This window comes from Plodia interpunctella, chromosome 25, assembly GCF_027563975.2.
Source record: "Plodia interpunctella isolate USDA-ARS_2022_Savannah chromosome 25, ilPloInte3.2, whole genome shotgun sequence".
Lineage (NCBI taxonomy): Eukaryota > Metazoa > Arthropoda > Insecta > Lepidoptera > Pyralidae > Plodia > Plodia interpunctella.
The window spans coordinates 3,291,393-3,316,079 of record NC_071318.1 but is presented as its reverse complement, the minus strand read 5'-3'; the positions used below and the strand labels follow the sequence as shown (position 1 = coordinate 3,316,079).

The following is a 24,687-nucleotide window of genomic DNA, read 5'->3' as shown; positions in this document are numbered from 1 at the left end:
TAGTTCTGGTTGCCAACTCGCATAAAATTACGTTTTTTTTTTATTATTCAGGCCGATGCTCTGATTAGTTGAGTGCTAATTTCCACGCTGTTTTTACTGCACGTATTTTTGCCAAAAGGATGAAATTTATTTCTATATAAAGCTGTGTATTTCCCCAATTCAAAATATCTAAATCGAGCTTATCTAATTAACTTGATTTACAAAAATCTTTCTTATGGGTATTAACGCATAATCAACCAAACAGATTTGGATTAAATATTTGACATAATATCCTAGCAGAAAGGATTTAAATGGCTGATGATGATGAAGATCTATGATCTCCTTCGAATAGTTGAAAATAATCTTATTACTCCCACTCTTTTCAAAGACAATGGACCAATCACGCTGGAAGACACCGTGTTCATCGCGCTATCTCTTTTTGGCATTTCTCAACGTAGGCCATCTTTACAAAATGCTTATTTAAATACTTCTATTTTTTCTGTTATGGGTATAGGTACACAGGTCAAACAAGAGTTGTCATGATTATCATTAAAATTGTTTTCATATGAAAACAAGTTTATTTGTTCCCAATAAAACGTTTTAGACCCATTAAAAAACCCCCGATTTTCAATATTCATTTCGCTACAAGTTTTGAAAGGCCGAACCAATTTGTATGAAACATGGCTGAGAACACTCGGGATAAAAAATATCTATGACACAAAAATAACTAAATGAAAATCGATTCATCCGTTTAGGAGCTACGATGCCACAGACACGTTAAACTTATTACACCCCTCTTTTTGCGTCGGGGGTTAATAAATGAAAAATGTAAGACACAAAATGAAACTTCGCATTCTTGACGATAAAATTATCAAGAAAAATGATTTCTCAACATTAACCGTAAATAGACTTAAACATTTTTTTCTCAAATCAACTTAAATATATCTCAAAATATATCTTAGATCAAGCATGTTTCCTTTTCCAAAGTTTACGGAGTGAGGAACCGTGTTCCTCCAACAATCTAATATAAGTCACATTCACTTCGCAAGTTCATTTCGCCGAAATGCCAGCCTATCAACAAGATGGCGCCAAAAATAGCCTACTTTTCCCTCCGAATGGGCACCCGTTAGACAAAATCTGGCCTATTAGAGGTTTGATCCTTGCCCCGACCAATTATTTCGAATTCACACAGAAATATTTGTATTTTGGCTTTATTAATTTGAGTTAATCATTAACATGAAAAACATATTTATTTATATTGTACAAATATTTTATACTAGGTATGTACTTTGAGGAGGACATGAAAACTTGTAATCGAATTGTCAGAAAGGAATATATATATATGTATATAAACTCTTGCGTTATTCAGTTTAATCTTGTTTCTATGTATGACAAAACGTTATAGTAATAATTAGGAACATTATTTTTAGGTTCAGTAGGCTGTAAGCTCCCGACTGGGACACTTTTTTCGGTGTTTTGACAGGGTCTAGTTCATAATATCGCCAATCAGTACATCGATTGTCGCTACGTCGACAACGCACCATCGACAGGTACATGTACACGTTTATATAAGGTCCTTGTTAGGTACACGTTTATATAATATTTTAGTAAAATATTAGGTCTTGCCCACAACTTCGTATGTGAGTAAAAATCCGTTTCCCGTGAGAATTTCAGGAAATCTCTTCTTAGTGTTCCCCTACCCTGTCCTAGGAACGTACATACCAAATTTCAGCTTCCAACGCCCAGTAGTTTCCGCTGTACGTTGTCTGTCAGACAGTCATTCAGTAACGCGAGAGTTTTATATACATAAATTACGGACGGGGAAGAATAAAGCAAAGTACTCCATTTTATCTAAACGTCAGCGGCGCGCACGTCAAAGTCAACGTCAAAATTGACTGGTGCAACTCACCCTTATACGGCAACACATCGCGAAAACATACGAGTTGAGCTAGGGAGAAATAGTTGAGAGTTTAAAACAAAATAGCTTAGTTATTTTAGTTTTAATGGGCAAACTAATGGCTGAACAACGTTCAACCCTAATTATCGCAGCTAAATTGGAACTGCTATTACCAAAATTGTTACTGTTTACACATTTACATTTTATTTAACTATAAGTTGTAGTTGCGGTAATAAAATGGTTCAATTTTCCGCTTCTAGTTCATAAGAATCATCGTCATGATCGTCAGCCACTTAAACGTCATTTCACATTATTCAACATCGATGTATAAAGTGGTAAGTCTCAGATACAAATATTTCTAACGCCTCTTAGAGTGTACCAAATTTCATAACAATCGGTCCAGTAGATTTTGCGTGAAAGAGTAATAAACATACATCATCAGAAACTTTCGCGATTATAGGTTACATTATTAGGATTCGTTAAAGCTTACTTAACATATTTGCTCTCAAGGCATCAGGAATCTTGATGGAATGAACAAACTCACTTTCATACATGGACTACGAAAACATAAGACTCCATTTTCTAACTCTGACAATTTACATCATTATTATCTTCATCATATTTGAAATTAAACGAAGTTAAGAAAGGAAGTTAAGTCAAGTACAATAGAGGAATTTTAAGTCGATAAAACAAGGGAAACTCTGCGTTTCATTTTGCAGTAGCTGTTTATTTAAGAGCTCATTTACCAACGCCTTTATATTACAAATTACTTGCTTTACCCAACAAAATGTGTGTTTAGTAGCACATTCAACGGTAATTAAGTAATTCACACGCATAATTACAATTAATTAGAGGTAGTACACAGACGTAAACAAAAGAAGATGGCGCGTTCAGTTTCACGACTAGAAGTGTAAACCATAGAGTTTACACAGAGTGCTCGTGTCCTATTTATTCCTTAAAATTTGATGTGACCACTTTATGACATATCCCATAAACTATAGATGTTTTAGTAAACAAAACAGATGTATTAGTGATGTTGCACTTAATTAATCATAATCATTTGGTTCTTTTTAAGAAAAAGAGATTGAGAAATCGTTCTTTGCTAGCCTTTTAGATTATGTCATAGTCGAATGACTACACTACAATCTAGATTCCTAGAAACATTAAATTTTACAGAATTTTACATAAAGTAAAAATATCTCCACACCAAAAATCACCTATCGTACACTCCGTTTTTAAATAAGACTACTCTCTACACTACCTCCCAGGGCTTCGTTCTCGTGGTAAATTCGGGATAATTAGTACGCTTTGTATTATTATAGGTTATATTCTACCCGTGTACCAAATTTCATTATAATCGGTCCAGATGATTTGCGTGAAAGAGACAATGTTAAGAAACAATGTATGTTATGTAAACAGGAGTAAAACAATGCACGTTAAGTGAAGTATCTTTTTTATTTATATCGTAGTTAGCTAACCTCTACTAATTGTTATGCTTAGCATAGGAAAATTTTAACGATATTAATATATGAAAATTATAATTATGTACGTACATACACGTGTTCACCTTTTCAATTATGTGGCCAATAAAAGTAAATTTTACTTGAAAATTATCATTTTAACTATATTTATTGTTACTTCTGCTTTCGTAGTTTTTAAAATATAATTTAAATTACTAGTTGTTCGTCGCGAACTTAGACCTCGCGAACACAATACATTTCTACAAAATTGTGAATATTTCAAAAATGACTGAACCGATTTTGATGCCACAAAAACTTTAAAATAATATTGGCATATAGTACATATCTTTTAAATTTCATCAAAATCGGACCAACGGTTCGAAAGTTATCGCGTTACAAACAAACAAACATACATACATACAAAAAAATATATTTTCGCCCCAAGTAGAATGTTAGACTTCGCTCGCTTGGTCAAAACGCAACATATTTTAACAAAAAAATAAAAATAAAATTACCTAGCTAAAATTTCTTTACATTTTTTTTAAACTAGATACAATCTTTTCTCAAATTTGGTACAATCTTGGCTTCTACATCTACACTACACATGATATGAGAGGAACATTTATACGACACCTGATCTGAAATAATCTAATTCCATGTTGAACTAAATGAAAGTACCTCCGTAATTGGATTCGAACAAAAACCGGCCTGAAAAATTGTGTGAAAATCCTCTGTTCCTCTTGGGAATTATTTATAAGACGCTCGAAAAAAATGTGAACGTCGCTGCATACGAACATCATTTAGACAGGTCCCAACACAATTCCGCCGTGTTACATCAATATTAACAACAATGAGTATTCTTTTTGAAAAGAAGTCTAATAAAAGTATAGACTGGCAAAAAAAAATCAATTTTTTGTAAATATGAACTAATGTGAATATTTTGATGGATGTTATTGTAATTAATTATGTATTTTTATTATCTTCGTAAAAGCACTATGTATCACTCGAAAGAAAGTGCGATTCACAACTCGTGTGTCTGCGACCCACGACTAAACATCTGTGACTGTCAAAATATTGTAAATTTATATAGGTAGTAAAATTCTTTTTTGAAATATCCTTAAACAAAAAACTTTTTTTTTATAAATCGACATAAAACACAAAGAAGCGAAGGCATTCTTGTCGACGTCCAAAGTGATTACCTAAGAAAAAGACCTTACAAAGTGGAATCTAACAAAGACAAAACCAAGAACCTTATAGCCACTGTGGATATTCAAATAAACTAATGGAAAATACTACAGAACTTTTAATTTATGTTATTGTGAGTCAACTCTTAACTTATTAGTTTTATTTCGCGGCTTCGCCCGCGTTAATCTCCCACGAGTGCAATACTTATTTCCTACTTGAAAGGTACTTTATGTGCCCTTTTACATGGCTATTATGATTATAAAATTTCAAGAGTTTGGTTGTGTAGTTAATGTGTAATAAGGTATCAAACACTTTTGCCTTTACGAGTATATAAAAAATGGGACTTATATAAGTAAATGTCAATGGTATAATTTATTGTGATTTTACCAAACTACACAGCACAGTATAGGGTGATGGTGGAGAAATGATTTGCACAATAACTGTTTAAATTAAATTTTCTACTGACATAAGTGTTATATTATATGAGTCTTGGTAACTTAAACAAATAAATTTTTCATTTCATTCATTCATTAACCTAAAATATAAACAATATATATGTCACGGTAACTTTGATTAATTGAAAATTATTAATAATTTAACAACATTATTAATAATAAACACGTATTTTGGTAAATGTTAATAATCAATTGAAATTAATTACTTTTATTAGTTATTATTAATAATTCACTACACAAATTGATAAAAGTAATAAACAAAGTAAGACCCAAGGTTTTAGTACAACAGGTTAAAATTTCAAGTCGAACAGCAGGGGTGCACGGGGGGCCGGGGAGCAAGAGGACCCCGCAATAAAAAAAAACATATAGATAAACCAAACTGTGTCGGTTAGGTTAGCATTGTGACCACACAAAGCGGAGCGCGTGAAGCGAGCGGAGCTTCAAACTATTAAAATATTAAATTAGGAAAACCAATAGAGACCCATTTATTACATTTATCGGTACTAAGGTTAAATTATTCATAATCACCGACAAATGTGATTAATTTCTCACATTTATCACGACTTTCGGCAATTATTATTAATAGTCCACAATTATTAATAATTAAATATAAAAATCGGATAAAAGGAATAGTACAGCTATCTGTAGATGTATTTAAGTGTCTTTAGAAGTGAGACTAGGAGAGCAATTGATAAAAATCTGGGATAAGCCACCTCAGCCAGCCAGCCACAGAAATGTGAGATGTGTCAGTATTTTCCGACTAAACACTATATTTGATTGGTTGGTTTGATTATATATTTTTTATTCTTTTTCTTTTTCTGTTTTATTCCAGAATTCTAAATTGTTTCTACTAAAACAGTAAGGTTAAAATAATTCGTTACACTAGCCTGAAATGTTAATCGATAGCGTATAAAAGCTATATTCCGGAATAATAATTATTAATGGTTCAGAGTTGCAGTTTCAGCATACACTAAATAGTGATCGCCTTTAGTACAATTATTGTTTCACAGGAAAATGATAAATTGAAATAAGAACAAATAAACACACTTACACGTTATTAATATTATAGATATGAATTAAGTTGAAGTCATACATTGATCTAAATTGAAATTGAAAAAAAGTCAAGTTTGGTTCTAAGCTTCTTTGTACAACATACCCACAATAAAACCTTCATCAAACCTACCGAAGGAGAAGCCAATCAGGCTAATTTAAAGAATACACTCTGTATTCTTCGGGCAGAGAATACTGTTTTATCTTAAAAATAGCTTTCATTGTTGTAGACGTCTCGAAAATGAGATTTTCGTTTTTATAGAAACGTGTCAAATTATTAAACCTAAACCAATTATTTCGAATATGTCGTTTGTATTGAAATAGGCTAGTTGACAAAATTTTCTGTTTTGACGACTATTGCTAAATTTTGTATAGTGCGATAGTAACAAACCATACTTTAGCTTACAGTATAACAGGCTAAATGTATAAGAGCATTTAATTCTACATGGAATATAATTAAAATAATAGACGCTAGAGCAAAGGCACTATTCATTTCGGCGCTCTGTGAGGAATCTTCTTCCTAAAGGAATAATTATCTACAAATTTAACTTATTGAATGTCTCGATGGGATCAACAAACTCCCAGAGTTCAGAAGTTAGTCGTTGTACAGTCAACAGCACATCAACCTACACTGCATGAACCTCTTGGCGCAGTAATAGCGGCGCAGTTTGCAATGAATTTGGTTTATGTGCTGTTGACTGTATGTCTAAGACATGTACTCAAGTCACTTTGTTTGACCGGTACAAGGCATTTCCTAGAATATTTAGCTCGCCTTTGTTAATTAGGTACAAATAATACAATTATTTGTGGCTTTATTGTGTTTAAAAATGTTTATTGATTCCTGCCGTAGAATTGCACCACTTAATTTCTCGCGCACTGTCCATGTTGCTCCCATAGTCGGGAAGAATCTGAGCCCAGGATCCACTGTCCTACTTTTTCTTCTACACATCTTTGGCATCCTTAGTAGTCAGACCATTGGCACGCAATCCTCCTTGACAACATCAAGCCAGCACTTTGTGTCGGGAACAGCATGGCTAGGCGTTTTCTCATGCAAGTAACTTGTTATTATCCAGGAGTTTATTTGCTATGCCACGGATGAAAACTGCCGCGAATGCGCGAATTCCTGACGCCCACTTCTTTGTCTTCCCGTATCGTACGAGGCAATTAATGAACAAGAAGCCTTGACAGCAGAAAATCGGAGTAAACAATTTCTGGCCGAAGCCGAAACGGAGTGTCAGAGGGGCGGTACGGATGAAGCATTAAGGTCTATATAGGCAAATACAGCATTCCCAAAGAATTTTGACCTCAAGCCGGAGGTCAATCAATGGCGAAAGTCAGAATAATATGGGCTACGTGGAAAAGCGGTCCCTGGACATACATGATGAGAAATCGGGAAATAATTCATATAGGAGAGAGAGCGAGTTTTAGTAGAGAAATAGAGTGTTTTTTATTCAACTTATTGCTTACTTGCCGACTGCCAAAACAAGTGGAGAAGCAGCACAACACACTTCACCGCAGCCTTTTCTCCAACGTCAATTAATGTTGGTTTTATAAAAGTTTAATATACATTATATTAGATACAGAAACTAGTGCCAACTCAATCTACTCGACTATACGTTATACCAGTTTAATCTCGGTATTCAATTAGATTTGAGGTGGCTACTCAACAAGTATACTGAATTTAGACCGTATCCCTGACAGTTGTGGTTTCCAGACTTTCAAAGCAATTAATGGCCAGAGATAGAAGATAATTTTGAACTAAATAAATTAACTTTATATTTACAGAAGAATAGTAACTAGGTATTCAAATATAAATGACCTATGACTTAACGCCACTCCGTTTTTTATAGGTATAAATCTTATTTTGTGTTAACATAATAAGGAAACTGATCAATTATTTTTTATTATTATTTATTCTGGTACACCAACATACCTTTGAATGTAAATAAATATTTAAAAAATTTGAAAATTTTGGGTTATGTGATTTGTGAACGAACACTCAAGACTCATGCCATTGCCTACAAATATAAAACGCTAGATAACAACATAATCGAAAACTCTAACCACTAATTGTGACTATCGCCAAGATAAATGCACTTGGATATTTAAATACTTACACATTAAATTTGTATACATAATACATTTTAGTTTTTACAGTGAAGAATCTTGTTGTGCCATTATTCCGAATTGTACATGTTATCATTAGATACCACCAGATTGCCACATATATTTTGTATTAGCTATCATGAACACATAAACTGATATTAAGACGCCACTTATGTGTGCAATATGGCACATTAATCGTCTGTGCATTACAGATATTGCTACACGGGTTCCATTCTCAGAAGAGATATTGTTATCTAGATATAGCTATCTCTCTATATACATACAGATACAGTTTTGTCACTGAATAAGTGAATCTACATAGTCGTATTCCTAAGGATCGCGTGGAATGAAACACACACAACAACTTTCATGGCACTAATTAATGGAGTGGTTTGCCATTGTCTTCTTCATTTCACACGTAAATATTCAGCCAGTGCGCAGGTTTCCTCATGACGTTTTCCTTCACCGGAAGCAAGTGGTAGTTGATGAAAACTACTATACATGAGTCAGATTGGTATAAAAATTCATGTGGCACGTGTAGGATTCGAACCTAAGACCTTTCGTTCTTCATTATCTCAAACTCCTCCATGCTTCGAAAGGCACGTTAAGCCGTTGATCCTGGCTGTATTTGCAGTCGTTGAAATCCGCGAAATCGCATTGGCCCCGCGTGGTGGGTCATCGCTCATACTCCTTATCCACCTATTACAATATCTGTTCACGAGCAATGGGCATAATGAAACTAATGTTGATGTGCTAACTAATTATAAGTATTTTTTTAAGTTGTCTTTCAGTAGGTTTTTGCAAAAAGATTAATGTACTTAACATTGTAAAAAACATAAAAAGCATAGACTAAAAAGCTATTTTTATTTTACTTAACATTATATTATTAGAATCGTTTATTTGCAAGATTTATATATATCATAACTTAAATATAACCTACCTGCATGCAGGCGTGCAAATATTTATAATATTATGTAAATAACTTGCTATTAAAGCTAATTAATTTAACAGTTATTAAAAATACAATCCACTACTAACAATATTTATCTTAATCCATTCTGCGAACATAATAAAGTCTACGCCAGAGCGGAATTAAAATTATAAATAACTTAATTAACTACTAATATTTTGTTTCATAATAAAACGTTAATATTATGTAATTACACTAAAAATATGCAATTAACGCGCTTAAAATCTAATAGCAGATTTGCAATTATGTTGGTCCGAGAAATAAACAATTAAACGATGATGAATTTTAATTACGGCACTCGACATCAAACGTTTTGTCATTTTGTTGGTTTGATACTGAAAATAAGGTAATTTGTAATGTTTTATTGTAAATTAGCTGCCCGTCCCGGCTTCGCTCGCGTAAAACCCTTATAAATTATACACTTAAAACTCGCATCAAAATCCGTTGCGTAGTTTTAAAGATCTAAGCATACATAGGGACAAATGGACAGCGGGAAGCGATTTTGTTTTTCTATAATACGAGTTATACATTAACTTAAGAAAAGCTTCGTCAAAATTCTGTGTACACAGGCTTAAGATTATAAACTAAATCTATATTATTGTTTATTATGTAACCACGTGCAACAGCGATTTAATATGAATTGACATAAAAAAATAATTTTCAACTACGGTATCATACAACTTTTTTTAATTGGACAAATTATTACAAAAAAGTATATCTCGTCATTATTATCTAGATTTTGAACAGTGTCGTTTTTTCGAGTGCGGATAAAATTCAAATTCAAATCAAACATGTTCAAATCAGTTATGTTTTAAAACCGTGTTTAATGGCATTGCGTCATTGTTCCAGGTATCGTGGATAAGAAGAAAAGACTACCATTTGCTGACTGTCGGTCTGACCACTTACAGTTCAGACCAAAGATTTCAAGCGATACATCTTCAACATTCAGAGGCATGTCATTGTGCAGTATAACATAAGCTAACTTATACATTAGTTTAAAGCCCACGTAATGTATTACGTAAAAATCCCACTAAATTTATTTGTTAGACAAATTAAAAAATTAACTTTCAATATTCATTTCGTAGCAACTTTTGAACGGCTGAACCGATTTTGATCAAACATATCTAAAAACCACCGCATAAAAATTAGCTATCAAATAAAAAAAGCTAGAATAAGAAATAAGAAGAATAAGCTAAAATAGATAGCATCTAAATCGGTTCACCCGGTTGATGACCTATGGAAAAAAAATAAACAAAATATAGTTTATTGTATGAGTTCAACTTGCACCTTGACCTGTTCTTCACTCAGCTCTGACTTCTACTTTTTGTTTTCCAAGGATTGAAGGCATCACAACCTAGGATGAGACCGAAAATATCAGATAAAAGGGATAGACTTATATATAAATCAAGTTGTACATTACTATACAATTTAATATAATATATTCCACGAGAGTTGAGCCACATAAATATATTACAGAAACGTAATATACAAAATGTTTTTAACGACCGTAATACACCTCAAAAGGAATTTCTACATTTAGATGGCTTTTTGATTCAAGTAATTGTATGTCGAGTGGCCTCCAAGTGTTCCTCGGCTGAAATGGGACAGGAAAAAACTCTCTGCAAGGGAAATTGGGGATTTTTTACCGTGTATTTAATGGTTTGAGTCATTTTAATCAAATCATCGAAAAATATATTACGTGATCGCGCGCTAATGGTACGGATCATTAGAGATAAACTGTGTGTGTCTCTTTCTCTTTATCATCGTACTTTCTCTTGCAATTACAATAAAATAATGATGTAATAATAATAAAAAAATTAACAAATAACCGCCTAATTTCGACAGGATATGCGATATTTATATTATCGAATCAAAAGGTTTTATTCACACGTATATTATTTTATCACAGGATTGGACATTGAAAGTCAGGTTCGTCCAGAAGCGTGACGCAGGCATCTACGAGTGTCAGGTATCGTCACATCCACCCACAAGCATATTTCTGCGGTTAGACGTCGTTGGTAAGCATAGACAATACTAATCATTATTATAAGTGCGAAAGTCGTCTTTTTGCCATACTTTCACGTTTAAACTATAGATATAGTTCATAAACTATATCTATGGTTTAGACGTGAAAGTGTGGCAAACAGACGACTTTCGACACCCGGGGCTAAATTTCGGCTGGAACTGCGGACAGGTGGAACTGCGGCTAAAAAATAATAATAGTGTAGAATGCGCCGAGGTTATATGCCGACCTTCCGCATGTAACTGTACATCACATTTATTGTACTGATGTTCCACCGCTTTTTATTAGCGGTCCGTGCGCTTAAATTATATGTATGTAGGTCTATGTATCTCTTTATGTGTGTATGTATATACCTTTATATATGTGGTTTTAAGTTTACACATTTGTAATATCTCCTTTTTCATGCACCACAATTTATTTTTACTACTATCCTTTCACTAGCCTTTCGGTAGCCTGGAAAAGATTGCACTAGCGATAAGGCCGCCTATTGTACTCTCTCCTAAGTTTTTGTCTAAATCTTATTTGGTGCAATAAAGTGTTTTTACTTACTTACATCGACATATCAGATTCAAGCGAGACTTAATATGGTGCTTATTACAAGACTTTCATTGTAAGTGCATAATTAATTAAGCATACTACACAAAAGAATACAACGTAGCGTGTGAAATTTTAATGAAAAACACAGCGCCACGTCATGGCCGGCGAAAGATTTAGTATTTACATAATTAAGTAAAATACGGAGCAGTTTCATTTAATCCACTTTATGAGAATCCCGGTTAATATTCCAAATAAAGCTGTAATAATATATGAGTATTTCATTGCATGATAAAATAAAAGCTTCTACAAAAGCTAAAATTCAGTACACAGCTACCCACTTTCTAATAAAGTCTAGACAAAAGCTAAATGCAATACGTGTCAGCAGGACCGAACCACTTTATTAATAAATAAATATATTATATTATTATATCATATACAGTATTATATGACATGATCGTATCAATATTTTTAATAATTTAAATCCAATCAAAATGATACTCATTTAGATCTGATTTTAATATTAAATGCGGCATACAGATTGGGTGATTTCGATACCATTCAAACGCAATGCGGTTACATGAGTTAAAACAATGTGAAAATTTAATGTGAAAATTATTTAACGGTTACAAATTATACACAAACTGTATAACTTTGAATAGAAAATTATACTAATCCTAACTCATCATCATATCCATCCAGTGTTTTATCGCTAACACTGGTGTCAGATTTTATTCAAGTCGCCTAAAGGCATCTGACAAAACTTTTATGACTACTTACCGCCACCTAGTGGCAGGCAGTCGCATACACACTAGTAAACTAAACTGTCCACCAGTGTGCAGGTTTCCTCACGATGTTTTCCTTCACCGGAAGCAAGTGGTGGTCTATGAAAACTACTATATATGAGTCAGATTGGTATACAAATTCATTTATGGCACAAGTACCTTTCATCCCGGAAAAACAAATGTTCCCGTTGGAAATTGACGCGGGCGAAGCCGAGGGCAAAAGCTAATAATAAAAATGAGACTTCAATATTAAAGTTTTTTAATGAGTCGACTATGAAACGGTAAAGCTGGGTTACACCAATCACTTTCGACGTTGACTAAACTGTGCAGAAAAACACGTACGTAATTTTGTCTAAACGGCGGCGGCGGCGCGCAGTTTCAAGTCGACGTTAAAGTTGACTGGTGCAACTCACCTATAATATTATATGTTTGTCTGTCATATTGTATTTTGTGTTATTTCTAGAATACTGAGTTGATTTTGTTGATGTTTGGAATTTATGACCCGAGGTCGAATATAAGCTACCGCTACCGCGAAGCTGCGGGGAACAGCCAGTCCAATGATATAAAATACTATTGTACATAATTGAAATTTTCGTATTATGTATCGCTGAAAATATTTCACATAATAAGCCAAAGTTTTTACAATGTAGCAATGGTTTTTTTAACTACAACTCACGAATTCCCTTTCTTCAATATTTATATGCTAATAACCTGGGACTCTTGGGTCAACTGATGGTGCAAGCGCCCTGGGCAAAATTTTGATAATACGTCCACCACAACCCTATCGTTTTTTTACCGATTAAATGACTGGTAAACAATAAAATGCATAAAGATTTTAAATAATCAAATCCGATAATTAAATTAGTCACTTAAATTCATTCGTTTTATTAATTACGTGATTTATAAATTATTTTCTCGTATTGATGAAAGTGTGATAAGAAATAATGTGCGTTTATTTTCCTTGTATGTGCCAAAAAAGTATTATAAAATCTGTGGCAAAACGAAAAGAATGACGAATGATGATGTCTATAGGTTTCTCTGTCTAAAGTAACAATAATAATTCACCTGTATTTCTGTTTATGAATTATAAATTCCCCAAGGTAAAAACCTGAGATGCCGCCCCTTTGTGACCAATACCCTGTGTGGTTTCTTTACGCCACTACTTGGGTCGTAAATATTACTTCAAACATTTCCTAGTAGGCAAAAAACCGACGTAATTAAAAATTTACTTTTACACCAAAGGTGACCGGCCAGTTTCGTGGAATTTTAAAGGACGCACGTCAATTAACCCACAAATACTTTATAAATTAAACTGAATAATTTATTCACTTAACCATAATATTTGTAACCATATGGTTACAAATATTATGTAACCATAAATGTAACCATATGGTTGCAAATATTATGGTTAAGTAAATCACGTATTTACCTGCCAATAAATAAATAAATGCAAATAATTTATTAACCTGCCAATTTTTGTCGTCGAAAATCAAACCATTTGGTTAATTTGAATTATATATGTTATATTTTTTAGACAAATAGCGTAAAAAATTGCGTTTGTCAAGTCTGGCATGTAACTTCAGGCATATTTACCTAGCAGTTGGTTTATCTATCAGATTACAATATGAAATTGGTGAGAACAGACACCCTTTCAAACAAATATTTAATTTAATCAAATACTTAGGGTGAATTGCATCGTGAAAATCGACGTTGATTTTTAACCGGCGCACCGCCAACGTTTCGACAAATTGTCGTACTTTGCGTTTTTCTGATTAAAGTTAACGTCAAAGTTGACGGTGCAACCCACACTTAAGGTTCGGTTGCATCAGTCAAATGTGACTTGAACTTTAACCTGCGCAAAAAAACGCAAAGTACCTACGCCATTTTGTCTAAATGACGGCGGCGCGTTGGTAAGTTAACGTCAGAGTTGACTGGTGCAACCTACCCTAAGTCTTTCCAATCAACACACCAATTAGTTAAGTTTGCAAATCCAATTTTAGTATAAAGTAATTGGCTCAGTCTATTCTCGAAAAATCTAATCTAATAAATTAGTATAACATTTTCACGGTCTGCTAAAATGCTGAAAACTAAACTTTGAAATACTTACAAAGCAACTTTTATGTAATATTTTATATGAATATAATATTTCAGAGGCGAATATTAAATTCAAATTTCACTTTTTGAGTATAATGCTGATATACTAACTACCTTTAAATAAGAACATTTACTTAATTTGATCTTTCTGTCTTATTGGCTATTAGTAGTCACTGAAGGTAGGTAGCTGACATAATTTTATCAACTTCTTACATTACTATACAATTCTACTTGGGGCAAAAATACATTTTTTGTATGTATGTATGTTTGTAACACGATAACTTTCGAACCGTTGGTCTGATTTTGATAAAATTTAAAAGATATGTGGGATGTGTCTATAGAATTTTTATATTTGTGGGGCATCAAAATCGGTTAAGTCGTTTGAAATATTCACTGTTTTGTAAAAAAAATATTTGGTTCGCGAGTTCTACGTTCGCGGCGAACAACTAGTATCAATAAAGTAAATAATCAACCAGTGTACAGATTTTATCGCGATGTTTTCCTTCACTGTAAAAAGTGATCTTCAATGAAACCTATACATGAAGATTTGTATAAAAACTAGTGGGTCACCTGACTACCAGCGATTAGATTTGATTTGCTAGTAAGATTATGCATTATTTTATATCACAGAGATTTCAATTAAAATCTGCTTATACTTACCCAGGTGCGGAGTAATTGTATAGATAGGTATCGAAATGAACAGTTTTTTTTGCAGAAATCACCGTCAATTGTAGATGTACCTATTAGCTTTGATTTATTGATCATATGACGAGATTGATCTAACTAATGTTATAAATGCGTGAAGGGGTAACGAACAAACAAACTTACTTTCAGTTTGTTCGTTTGTTATCCCTTCACGCTCTATCTGCTCAACCAATCTTGAAATTTTGCGTAATATAGTTAATTAAGAAGTTGTTTTATTAAGATTAAGAGTCAATGTCATATGTTATTATCCTCACTAATTGTTGTTAGCAAAGGACAGAGATGGTTGGCGGAGACGGAAGGAGCCCCATACCCAGCAGTGGGTCTAGTCACGGAGGGCTGCATATGATGATGATGTTAAATTCTATTTTTCGTTAAATGCCGGTGAAATGTCGAGCGTGTCACGTTTTTCCATTCTATAGATGTGATATACTAGTAGTGGTTTCCATCGATTAGGTTCTTAATATTCTGTTTCTTTCGCAGAGGCGCGAGCGCAGATCTCCGGGCCTACGGAGAAGTATCTAAAACCGGGGTCGACTCTTCGGCTGCAATGCTCCGTGGTGCAGACCACCGAAGCGCCCGCTTTTGTATTTTGGTTAGTACAATGAGTTCAGAAAATGAAAATGCGATTCGCCATACGTCAGCCATTTGTAGGCACACCAACAAAGGAATATACGAAGTCACAATATAAAGATTAACTTGCCAATCATCATAGCCGAAAACGACTAGGGAGATTATATAGTACTAGCTGCGCTCCGGGGCTTCACTCCAGAATATCGAAATAAAAATTACCATATATGTTGTTCCACCTTATATTCTGCTCGTGTGCAAAATTTTATAACAATCGGTCTAGAAGATTTTGCGTGAAACTGTAACAAACATACATAAACATCCAGATAAACTTTCGAATTTATACTTGAAAAAAAAAACCGGTTGCACTCTGGGAGTGCCAGCAGATGTGAATACTTGAATCTTAACGTTGTGCATTTTTGACGCCTTACGAAATTTGTCCAGAAGCTAGTTTAACATTTTTTACCCATTTAAAAAAGAAAAAGCCGCTAAAGAAGTTTTCACCTGAAAAAAAAAAGAAACTGATGATATTTCGTGTTCTGTTCTGTTGCGTTCTGCAGCAAATTAATTTATAACAAACAAATAAAAAGAGACAAAAACATTAGTTGTCGTTAGATTTCTCCATCTACTGTAGAAATAGATTATACTTAAATAATTAGCTGACTCGAATATAAAAGAAGTTTTATTATTATCACTGCTGTAGCAGTCTTGTGTCCTACAAAGTGTTTATCACACTTATCCACCGCGAAATCTTACTATTTCTAATCGAAACTTCGAAAATACTATATATTTAATTGGTCTATAATATCACATATTTGTCCACCGTTTCTAGGGTATATTTCTGATACTTTTCAATGAACAAAAAATAAAACCACACATATATAAAATCTATGGTATAAACTTGATTAGTTTTTTCATAATTAAGCTGTCTGCCAACCACTTTTGGCAGTAGACTTGGCAGCCAGCACTTTTGTTTTCAAATTTATTCGACGATTTAAAAACAGAGAAGACTTTATAAAGTGGCTTTTATTGTCTCCTTTAGTTTGGTACTGGTATCTAACGATTTTATTTTTAAGAAAATTTATGTCCCATACTCTACGAGAACCATCTTTTTCTAAATTTGTTCTTCGTTTACATTTATTTAAATTATTTTCTGATGAAACCGATGATTTATTTGGTTTATATACTTTATAATGCCAAATTCTATAAATACGACAAATTTAACAGTCAAAGAAGTCAGATAAGTTCATCAGTCAATAAAGTCGGAGGCTTTTCAGAAATTAGACCTTCAAAGGCACGACAAATGTCTTTCATGTCAAATGTGAAGTAAATATCATAGTACCTATATCTTAATAAAAAAAATATATACTTAGGTCTAGAAATATAACTAATCACAAACGAAACCAGACCATTATGCTTCAATAATTATCTGTACCTATTTGTACTATTTTATACCATTGAAAATGTTTGAGTGAATAAACATTTTTTCTTTCTACAATAACATTTTTCAATAAAAAATAATTAGAAATTATCCATAGTACAAAAATATTTTGAGTTTTTTTCATTCATATAGGCACATGCGACAGGGGCACGTCTGTCCTTCATATGAATGAAAAAACTGAAAAACTACAGGACGAATTTTTGCACCGTTCTTACCAATACCTTGTGTGATACCTACGGATAACATACGTGTATAATTTACACACAGTTGTACCGCACCGCTCCTACCCAGCAAGATGACGTTCATTGGAAATTGAGCTTTAAAGCGTACTTTGTAGACTTACTTTACAATGACAACGAAATAGTGGACTGCTCACTACCAGCTCTCGTGTTATCAATGTAAAATATGTCTACACACGACGATTTAAAACACATTTTTCGATGAACGTCATCTTGCCGGGTGGGAGCGGTGCACAGGTTGTACCACCTGTGCTATGACCTTAAAGCCGGGACGAGCCGTACCTACATTATGACTATTAATCTAAGTAGATGTAGATGTATTTTTTTTGCACCATTTTAAGAAGAATCATAAGTTATGACTAGGTATTCAAATATAAATGAACGCAAAGGCGGTGTCTTGTCTTCTTCTTCTTCTTATTTAAGTGCTATGCTCTTGTCGGTGGAGTATACGCCACGCCTCTCTATCCTCGGCTTTGCTTTTAAGGTCTCGATACGACACAACGCATGCCTTCTCCTTCAGTTATAAATAAATATAAATATATTGGGACAAATCACACAGATTGAGCTAGCCCCAATGTAAATTCGAGACTTGTGTAATGGGATATTAACTCAATGAAACTATATTTTATAACAAATACATATATAGATAAACATACAAGACCCGGTCAAATCAGAAAAAGATCATTTTCCATCATGACCCGACCAGGGATTGAACCCGGAACCTCTCGGTTCAATGGCAAGAACTTTACCACTACGCCACCGAGGTCATCTATGCAAGTTGGCTTGCATAACTCTTCCTCGGTCTCCCTGGACCTCTTCTTCCTTTCACCTTTCCCTCAAAAATAGTTTTAAATAAGGCGTCGTGTCATATCAAGTGGCCAATCATTCTTCCCCTTTTATTTTCAATTTCTTGTCGCAAATGCAATTTCTTCCAGCCACAAAGACCTGGCTAAACGAAATAGCTGTGATAAGTAGAGAGAGAAAAATGTGATTGTGGCTTCTCCCCACAATCGATGGCTCATCTCCTCCCCTGTCCCGAGTGTCCAAATACCTGTACTCGGGCTGACTTGATGGCAGCTTCCGACGAAGCCATCAAAGTGGCTCGACTCTGGCAAGAATATATTTAGGTAGCACCCAATAGAGCGTTGATTTGCCATCGACACGCAAAGAAGAAGAAGAATGTGAACTAGAGGCAAGCAACTTATGTAATGACTCAAACTTTTCTTTACCAGGTACCATAACAGCCGAATGATAAACTACGACTATGAGTTCGGCATCAATGTAACGACGGATCCAGCTCAAAGGCTGTCCGACCTCCTCATTCCTGCCGCCGGTGTGTCTCATGCGGGGAACTACACTTGTGTGCCGAATAACGCTGTGCCCGCTAGCATATACGTCCATATTATTAACGGTAAGTAGAAGAACTTGAAGCGGTGGTGGCCCAGTGGTTAAAATCTTCAGCCTGTGATAGAAACGTCCCAGGTTCGAATCCTACTCTCGCCACATGAGTTTGTATACCAATCAGACTTATGTATAGTATTTTTCATAAGACCGCCACTTGCTTCCGATGATGGAAAACATCGTGAGGAGTGTATTACGACTACCTGCTACTAAATGGCGGGGTAGGTAGTCGGAAAAGTCGTGTCAGGTGCCTTTAGGCGACTTGAATAGTATCTAACACCAGTGTTAGTAATAACACGCTCGATATGATGATGTTGGTAGACTGGAATCTAGGGATGCCACCGAAGCGAAGTGGAGGCAAAAAAGTATGAAAGCAGACTCTGGGCTCTAGGTTTCTTCCTCAGCCCTTGAGCGTTCCGACGCTTGCTTCCTCAGTCGTTACGCGTCAGCGTACGCTCCATAGTTGAGTTCACCGGGATAACGCTGAGCGTTATCGATTATTATATATGAGCGTTGATCATATCGATATTATTATATGACCGTTGATGAGAGAGATTAATGATGCACAAACACTTAATTTCTCCGTTTCTGGATCTGTTTTGATTTTCATCATCATTCTCTGCTGGCATTTGGCTGATGTTTAAATATACAACCTTTATGTATATTTAAACATCAGCATTAAACATTATGTCAAAGCTTCTCTTTCAGCCTATGACGTTACATTGAATCGTAAACATACTAATGTTCCATCTTTGAAAATGACGAGATTGATATTTTCATTTACACAAAAAATAAAAAATCCAAATTAAAGAAAAGCAATTCCAGGTTTATTTTTTTAAACGCCTGCCGCCAGCGTCAATCGTAAACTGCTTATTGAGTTCTGAATCCGGATTCTGGAATGCTTATTGTGTGGATATTTTCAATATGGCGACACAATGCAACGTCCTAGTAAAATCTCTCAAAGAGATTTATCAAATGCATTTATAAAATATAAATTTATCTAAGTAAAGGAAATCTAAATGAGAACTAAATATATTTATAAGACTGGCTGGTATAAATATAGAATATTTCTTCTCGGAATTTTAAAGTCTGTGACGCAATAATAGTAGCCAATTTACAATTTTTATAAGTATTATGAACTCTTATAGATTCTAAAATGAAAATAATGTGTACCTATGTAACTTTGCTATGTACTTATTTTATCACAAGCTCAACCAATTTTATCAACATAATAATTTTAGTAGGTTAATAGGAAATTCGCAGAACAATTAAGTAAAAATATAAATTTATCTGGCACTCGCCTGTCATTCATATTGAATAATTAAAATAACACGCCATGAATTTTTTCACTTTTGTTTCAGGTGAAAACCCCGCAGCCATGCAATCATCGTCACCAAGTTTTATTCCACATCTTAATTTCCACATATTATTACTACTGACTACACTCCATTTTGTTTCACGGTGACAATCATTGTTACGTTTACCCTAGTTGTTTAACTGTAATCTAAACTGTACTCTATTGTGTTGGCATAAAGTTGAGATTCGTTTGGAGTGAATAGAGCAAGTGTGCGAAATTTGGCACTTATGAATGTAATCGTATAAACGACCGAATCCCTGAAGATTGTCAAGTACGCGATTGCTTCATTTATACTAACATAATGTTTGACCTTGCAAGGTCGTGTTATAACGACCTTATTTACTGTATTAATCCGATCAAAGTCAACGTCAAAGTTGACTGGTGCAACTCACCCTAAATGTCCAAAGAGTTGCCTTGATGTCAGTGATATTGGGATACCCATTGAGAACTTGATGAAACAATGGCTAAAAATAATTTGAAAATAAATTCAAAACACTTAAATATAATTATGTAATTAAGTGTCATGCGTAGGAGTTTTTTTTTACTATTTATTTAATTATTGAAAAAGACAATTATTAAAAATAATATACTATTGCCATAAGATGCATTATGATTAAAGCATACTACGAGACAAGATCATTACAGCTTCTAAATTTATTTTGAGAAAAAGGTGATGAAAGCGACCATACCTTTGTATATTGTATACATACATAAATATGTATTAACATCTTTATTTAAATGATATTGAGATTTTAGTATATTTCAGTTATTTTTAATGATGTGGAAGTGTCTCTTTTCGCTCCAAACGAAAAATGTAAATAATTTATAGCAAACAATAAAAAGTAATTATAGATATTTGTATAGTAATTTTATTAAATAACGTTATTAAAATTATTGTATGTTATAAAATATTGTTGTATATTATAACGGTAGTTGAAATCAATTTGTTTTGTTATAATTAGTAGAGTGTAATAATTATTTTTACAATGACACCAATATTTTAAATATTAGTGTTATGTTTTTAATGCAACTTTAATAAATCATCAGTCCAGATTGTTATGAAGATTAATTAGAATCTGTTAAAAACAATAGTAGCTTAGTAATATTTTTGCATGTACAAAGTTTTACATGAATTACCACTTACAGTTTTCCCTAAAATGCTTTTTTATCAGCAGAATTTTTAAAATGTGATTAATTTAAAGCCTAAAGTAATTTTAGCCCTAAAAACAATCTTGTGTCGTAGTAAATGAAGTATGATTATAACAATTTAACATGGATAATATAAAAATTGGCTTCTTGGCCTAAAAGTTGAAATTACACCGTTATATAATTATACTTTCTTCACTCCGTCCTTTGATAAACCGTATGAAAACATGTCAATCGATTCTTGTGTTTTTCATGACGACGAACAGACAAACACAAATTGTATTTGTCTTTTCAAAATACATGTTTGTACAGATGAGAAACAGAGAAATGTGTAAAACAAAAATATGAAATTTCTACGTAATTTCTTCATAATTTAATACAGAAACTAATTTGAGCTAGTTTTACTTTGGTGTGAATTATTTATATTATAACAATGAAAACCTAATTAAAATAATAATTAAACGTCGAATCAGAAATCCAATTGTTTGTAAAAAAAAAGTAATCATTTTTAGCTAACAATTGAATTTAAAAAAATAGAATTGGTCGTGTTTGATTTTCCTAGTTTTTAAATTTATTCAAACCGTTCCAATTTTTTATATCGTTTCATGCGTTTTGCAGCTTTTATTTCGAATATAGAATGTGTCTGAAAAATTGTTTTGATGAGAATTTGATCATTTTAATTTTTCTCCTTTTGGTATTGACGCGCGTGTTTAACAAAACAATTATTTTTTAAATTCAATCATTATATTCGATTTGTTCTTTTTTTACATTTATATAAGTTAATCACTGAAATTAATGCATTTTGGAAATCTGATACAGTTGAAAACCGTTTTGTACTCGTATATCGTTTGGAAAAAATGCGGAAACGTTTTGTATTGCTTTTTGTCTACTGATACGTAATTGAGCAGGTCGTGAGCTCAATATAAGTCCGTGTTGCTCAAAAACGCAGTACCTATCAATTAAAAAATAATTTTTATATTTAACCTAAAAAATTGACTTACGATTCATTAGTTTCGTTCCTTTAGTTTGAGATAAGAATCTCATAAAAACATGTTAGTACTTGTAAATAATATTGTTAAGACTATTTTAAGCCATATAATATAAAATATATCTGTTCATTAAACTGTAGTTTTATTTGTATCCTATATCTATAAAAAAATCATAAGTAACCTGAAAAATTTGGCGAATTAACCGTCTAAACTTGTAAGGCTGTAAATTAAAATGTAGGGAAAACATTAATTTATTCCGAAATTCCCACGGAATTGAATAAAACGGGACATGTACGAAGTCGTGAGCATAATTTAGTGACATAATAATAGTAAAAACTTATCACGAAAATAATATCATCTAGGTATAGAATCGTCCCGTGACCACTTCCAAAAACTCACATAAAAGATTTTACAAGTCCACCGATTTTTACAACTGCTGGCGAGAAGGAATTTTAAATTCAGTACGTGACAATAAAATCGGTAATAAAAAAGTTTTCCACTTCAATCGCTATCTCGTACTAGCATTCTCGGCTTTGTGAGGGTTCTGCAGCATAACTATGGAGTGGCGAGTCGGCACGTTGCCACTGCCCCTACTTCCCCAACCGAATGATGCCCAAAAAAAGAGAAAAAAAAAGGAAAATTTAGATTATTTTCAAAAACAAACATGAATTTAAACCAAGTTTTTGAATCTCCTTTTCTGTAATCGAAACACGCTAATACCAGGTTTTTTGAAGAGAAAGAATTGCAAAAACTAGTTATTTCTGGCAACCAAATGTAGAATGAATATAGAGGAAATATTAATATTAAGACTCCACTGGTATCTAACTTGTATTATTTATTTTGATGCTAATTGTGTGTGGGTGAGAATGCCAGCATTCTCCCTTCTATGGCTTTCTTTCTCTTCCTGTTTTTCTATGGAAGTATTTTTTTTCTTAATCTCTTTACGTATATTGCTATCACGCTCTTACGGTCGTTACTCATACGAGTGACAAACATATCAATTTTATATAGTTTCTGTTTTCTAAATGAGTCCGTTAAGAACATGTTATCTTACCTATAAAATAGGTATTTATTTTTCAAGAATATAGTAAGCTATTAAAATAAAGCAAAACAAACTATATTATATAGACATTAAGGTCATGAATTATTTAACACAGACTTGGTGCTGACATAAAATTTCCTGACCACAATTAGTTGTCAACCCCTGAAGCTACGAGGGTTTCATGACAACTTCATTATGAAATTCTCACTTTCTGTACTTTTAAAAAAGCATTTTCTAAATATATTTAATGCTTCTATATCTCACAGCGGTATCTTGATTCTTTCGCAAAACATTCAAAGATAAAGATTATTTACTTATTTGCAAACATGTATTTACATTATTTACAAAAGAAAACTTAATTAAAACTGCTATATAGTCGTTGAAACATTTAGGATTAAGGTAATAGTACCAGTAGTTAATACTATAGTGAGAAAAACCACGTTTTCTTTAATAACACAAATATACTTTGTATACAAATATAATTAATCAAGATATGTTTAATCAAGTGTCTATTTATAGACTAACCATAGTGTACTACTAAGCAAGTTTAATTTATTTTTTTTGACAATTGAAAAAAGTATGTTATTTGAGTTGATGGGGAATTATCAGAATAGTTAGTTGCAGTTGATAATTAGTCTGGATTTGTCAGTTGTCCCGTGGCTGAACTCACACGAGTAATTTTGTATGTTTTGTGTTACAGGTAAAGGTTTAATTAATTGAGTACACTATTGTGTTGGAGCGATCTGTAAAGACAGTGTGCAGTAAATTTTGAAAGACGCCGACTTTCAGAGACAAAAGACATACTTTATATCAAACTACATTACCATTAAATATAATCTGGCGCCGAAACGTGACGAGATTTCACAATGAACTAATCAATAATACTTACTCATCGGGATCTATATAAATTAGGTATCTTACTGAAGGACCAAGGACGAACGCCCTTGTACTTAGTAAGACATTTACAGCTTAATAAACTTAGATACCTAGGCTTCGTTGACAGAGGGTTTTACGAGCTTCGCGGAGTAGTGCACGCCCGTCCGCTATCTGGAGGTTCTGGGTTCGATTCACACCGCGGGCAAATATTTGTACATGTGTAGTAATAGTTTTTGAGTTTATTGCGAACAGACAGACGCGATAGATGATGTTTATAATATATCTTCTTCTTTACGTGTCGATGGCAAATCAACGCTCTATTAGGTGCTAAATATATTATAGGCAAAATTTACAATGCTCGGACTGAACCGTTTCCAAGACTTCAA

General features: G+C 33.3%; 1 protein-coding gene across 1 annotated transcript in view; it reads left to right on the top strand.

The window, feature by feature from the left end:
• The window catches only part of LOC128680918 (uncharacterized), an 82,978-nt gene extending 60,423 nt beyond the window's left edge, over positions 1–22,555 (top strand). Inside the window, exons 4-8 of the mRNA XM_053764407.2 lie at positions 9,952–10,053; positions 11,012–11,120; positions 15,724–15,835; positions 18,723–18,901; positions 20,253–22,555. Of these exons, the coding sequence (XP_053620382.1) occupies positions 9,952–10,053; positions 11,012–11,120; positions 15,724–15,835; positions 18,723–18,901; positions 20,253–20,356 (606 nt within the window). The 3' untranslated portion in view covers positions 20,357–22,555. The remainder of the gene's footprint in view (positions 1–9,951; positions 10,054–11,011; positions 11,121–15,723; positions 15,836–18,722; positions 18,902–20,252) is intronic.
• The last annotated feature ends 2,132 nt before the right edge of the window (positions 22,556–24,687 follow it).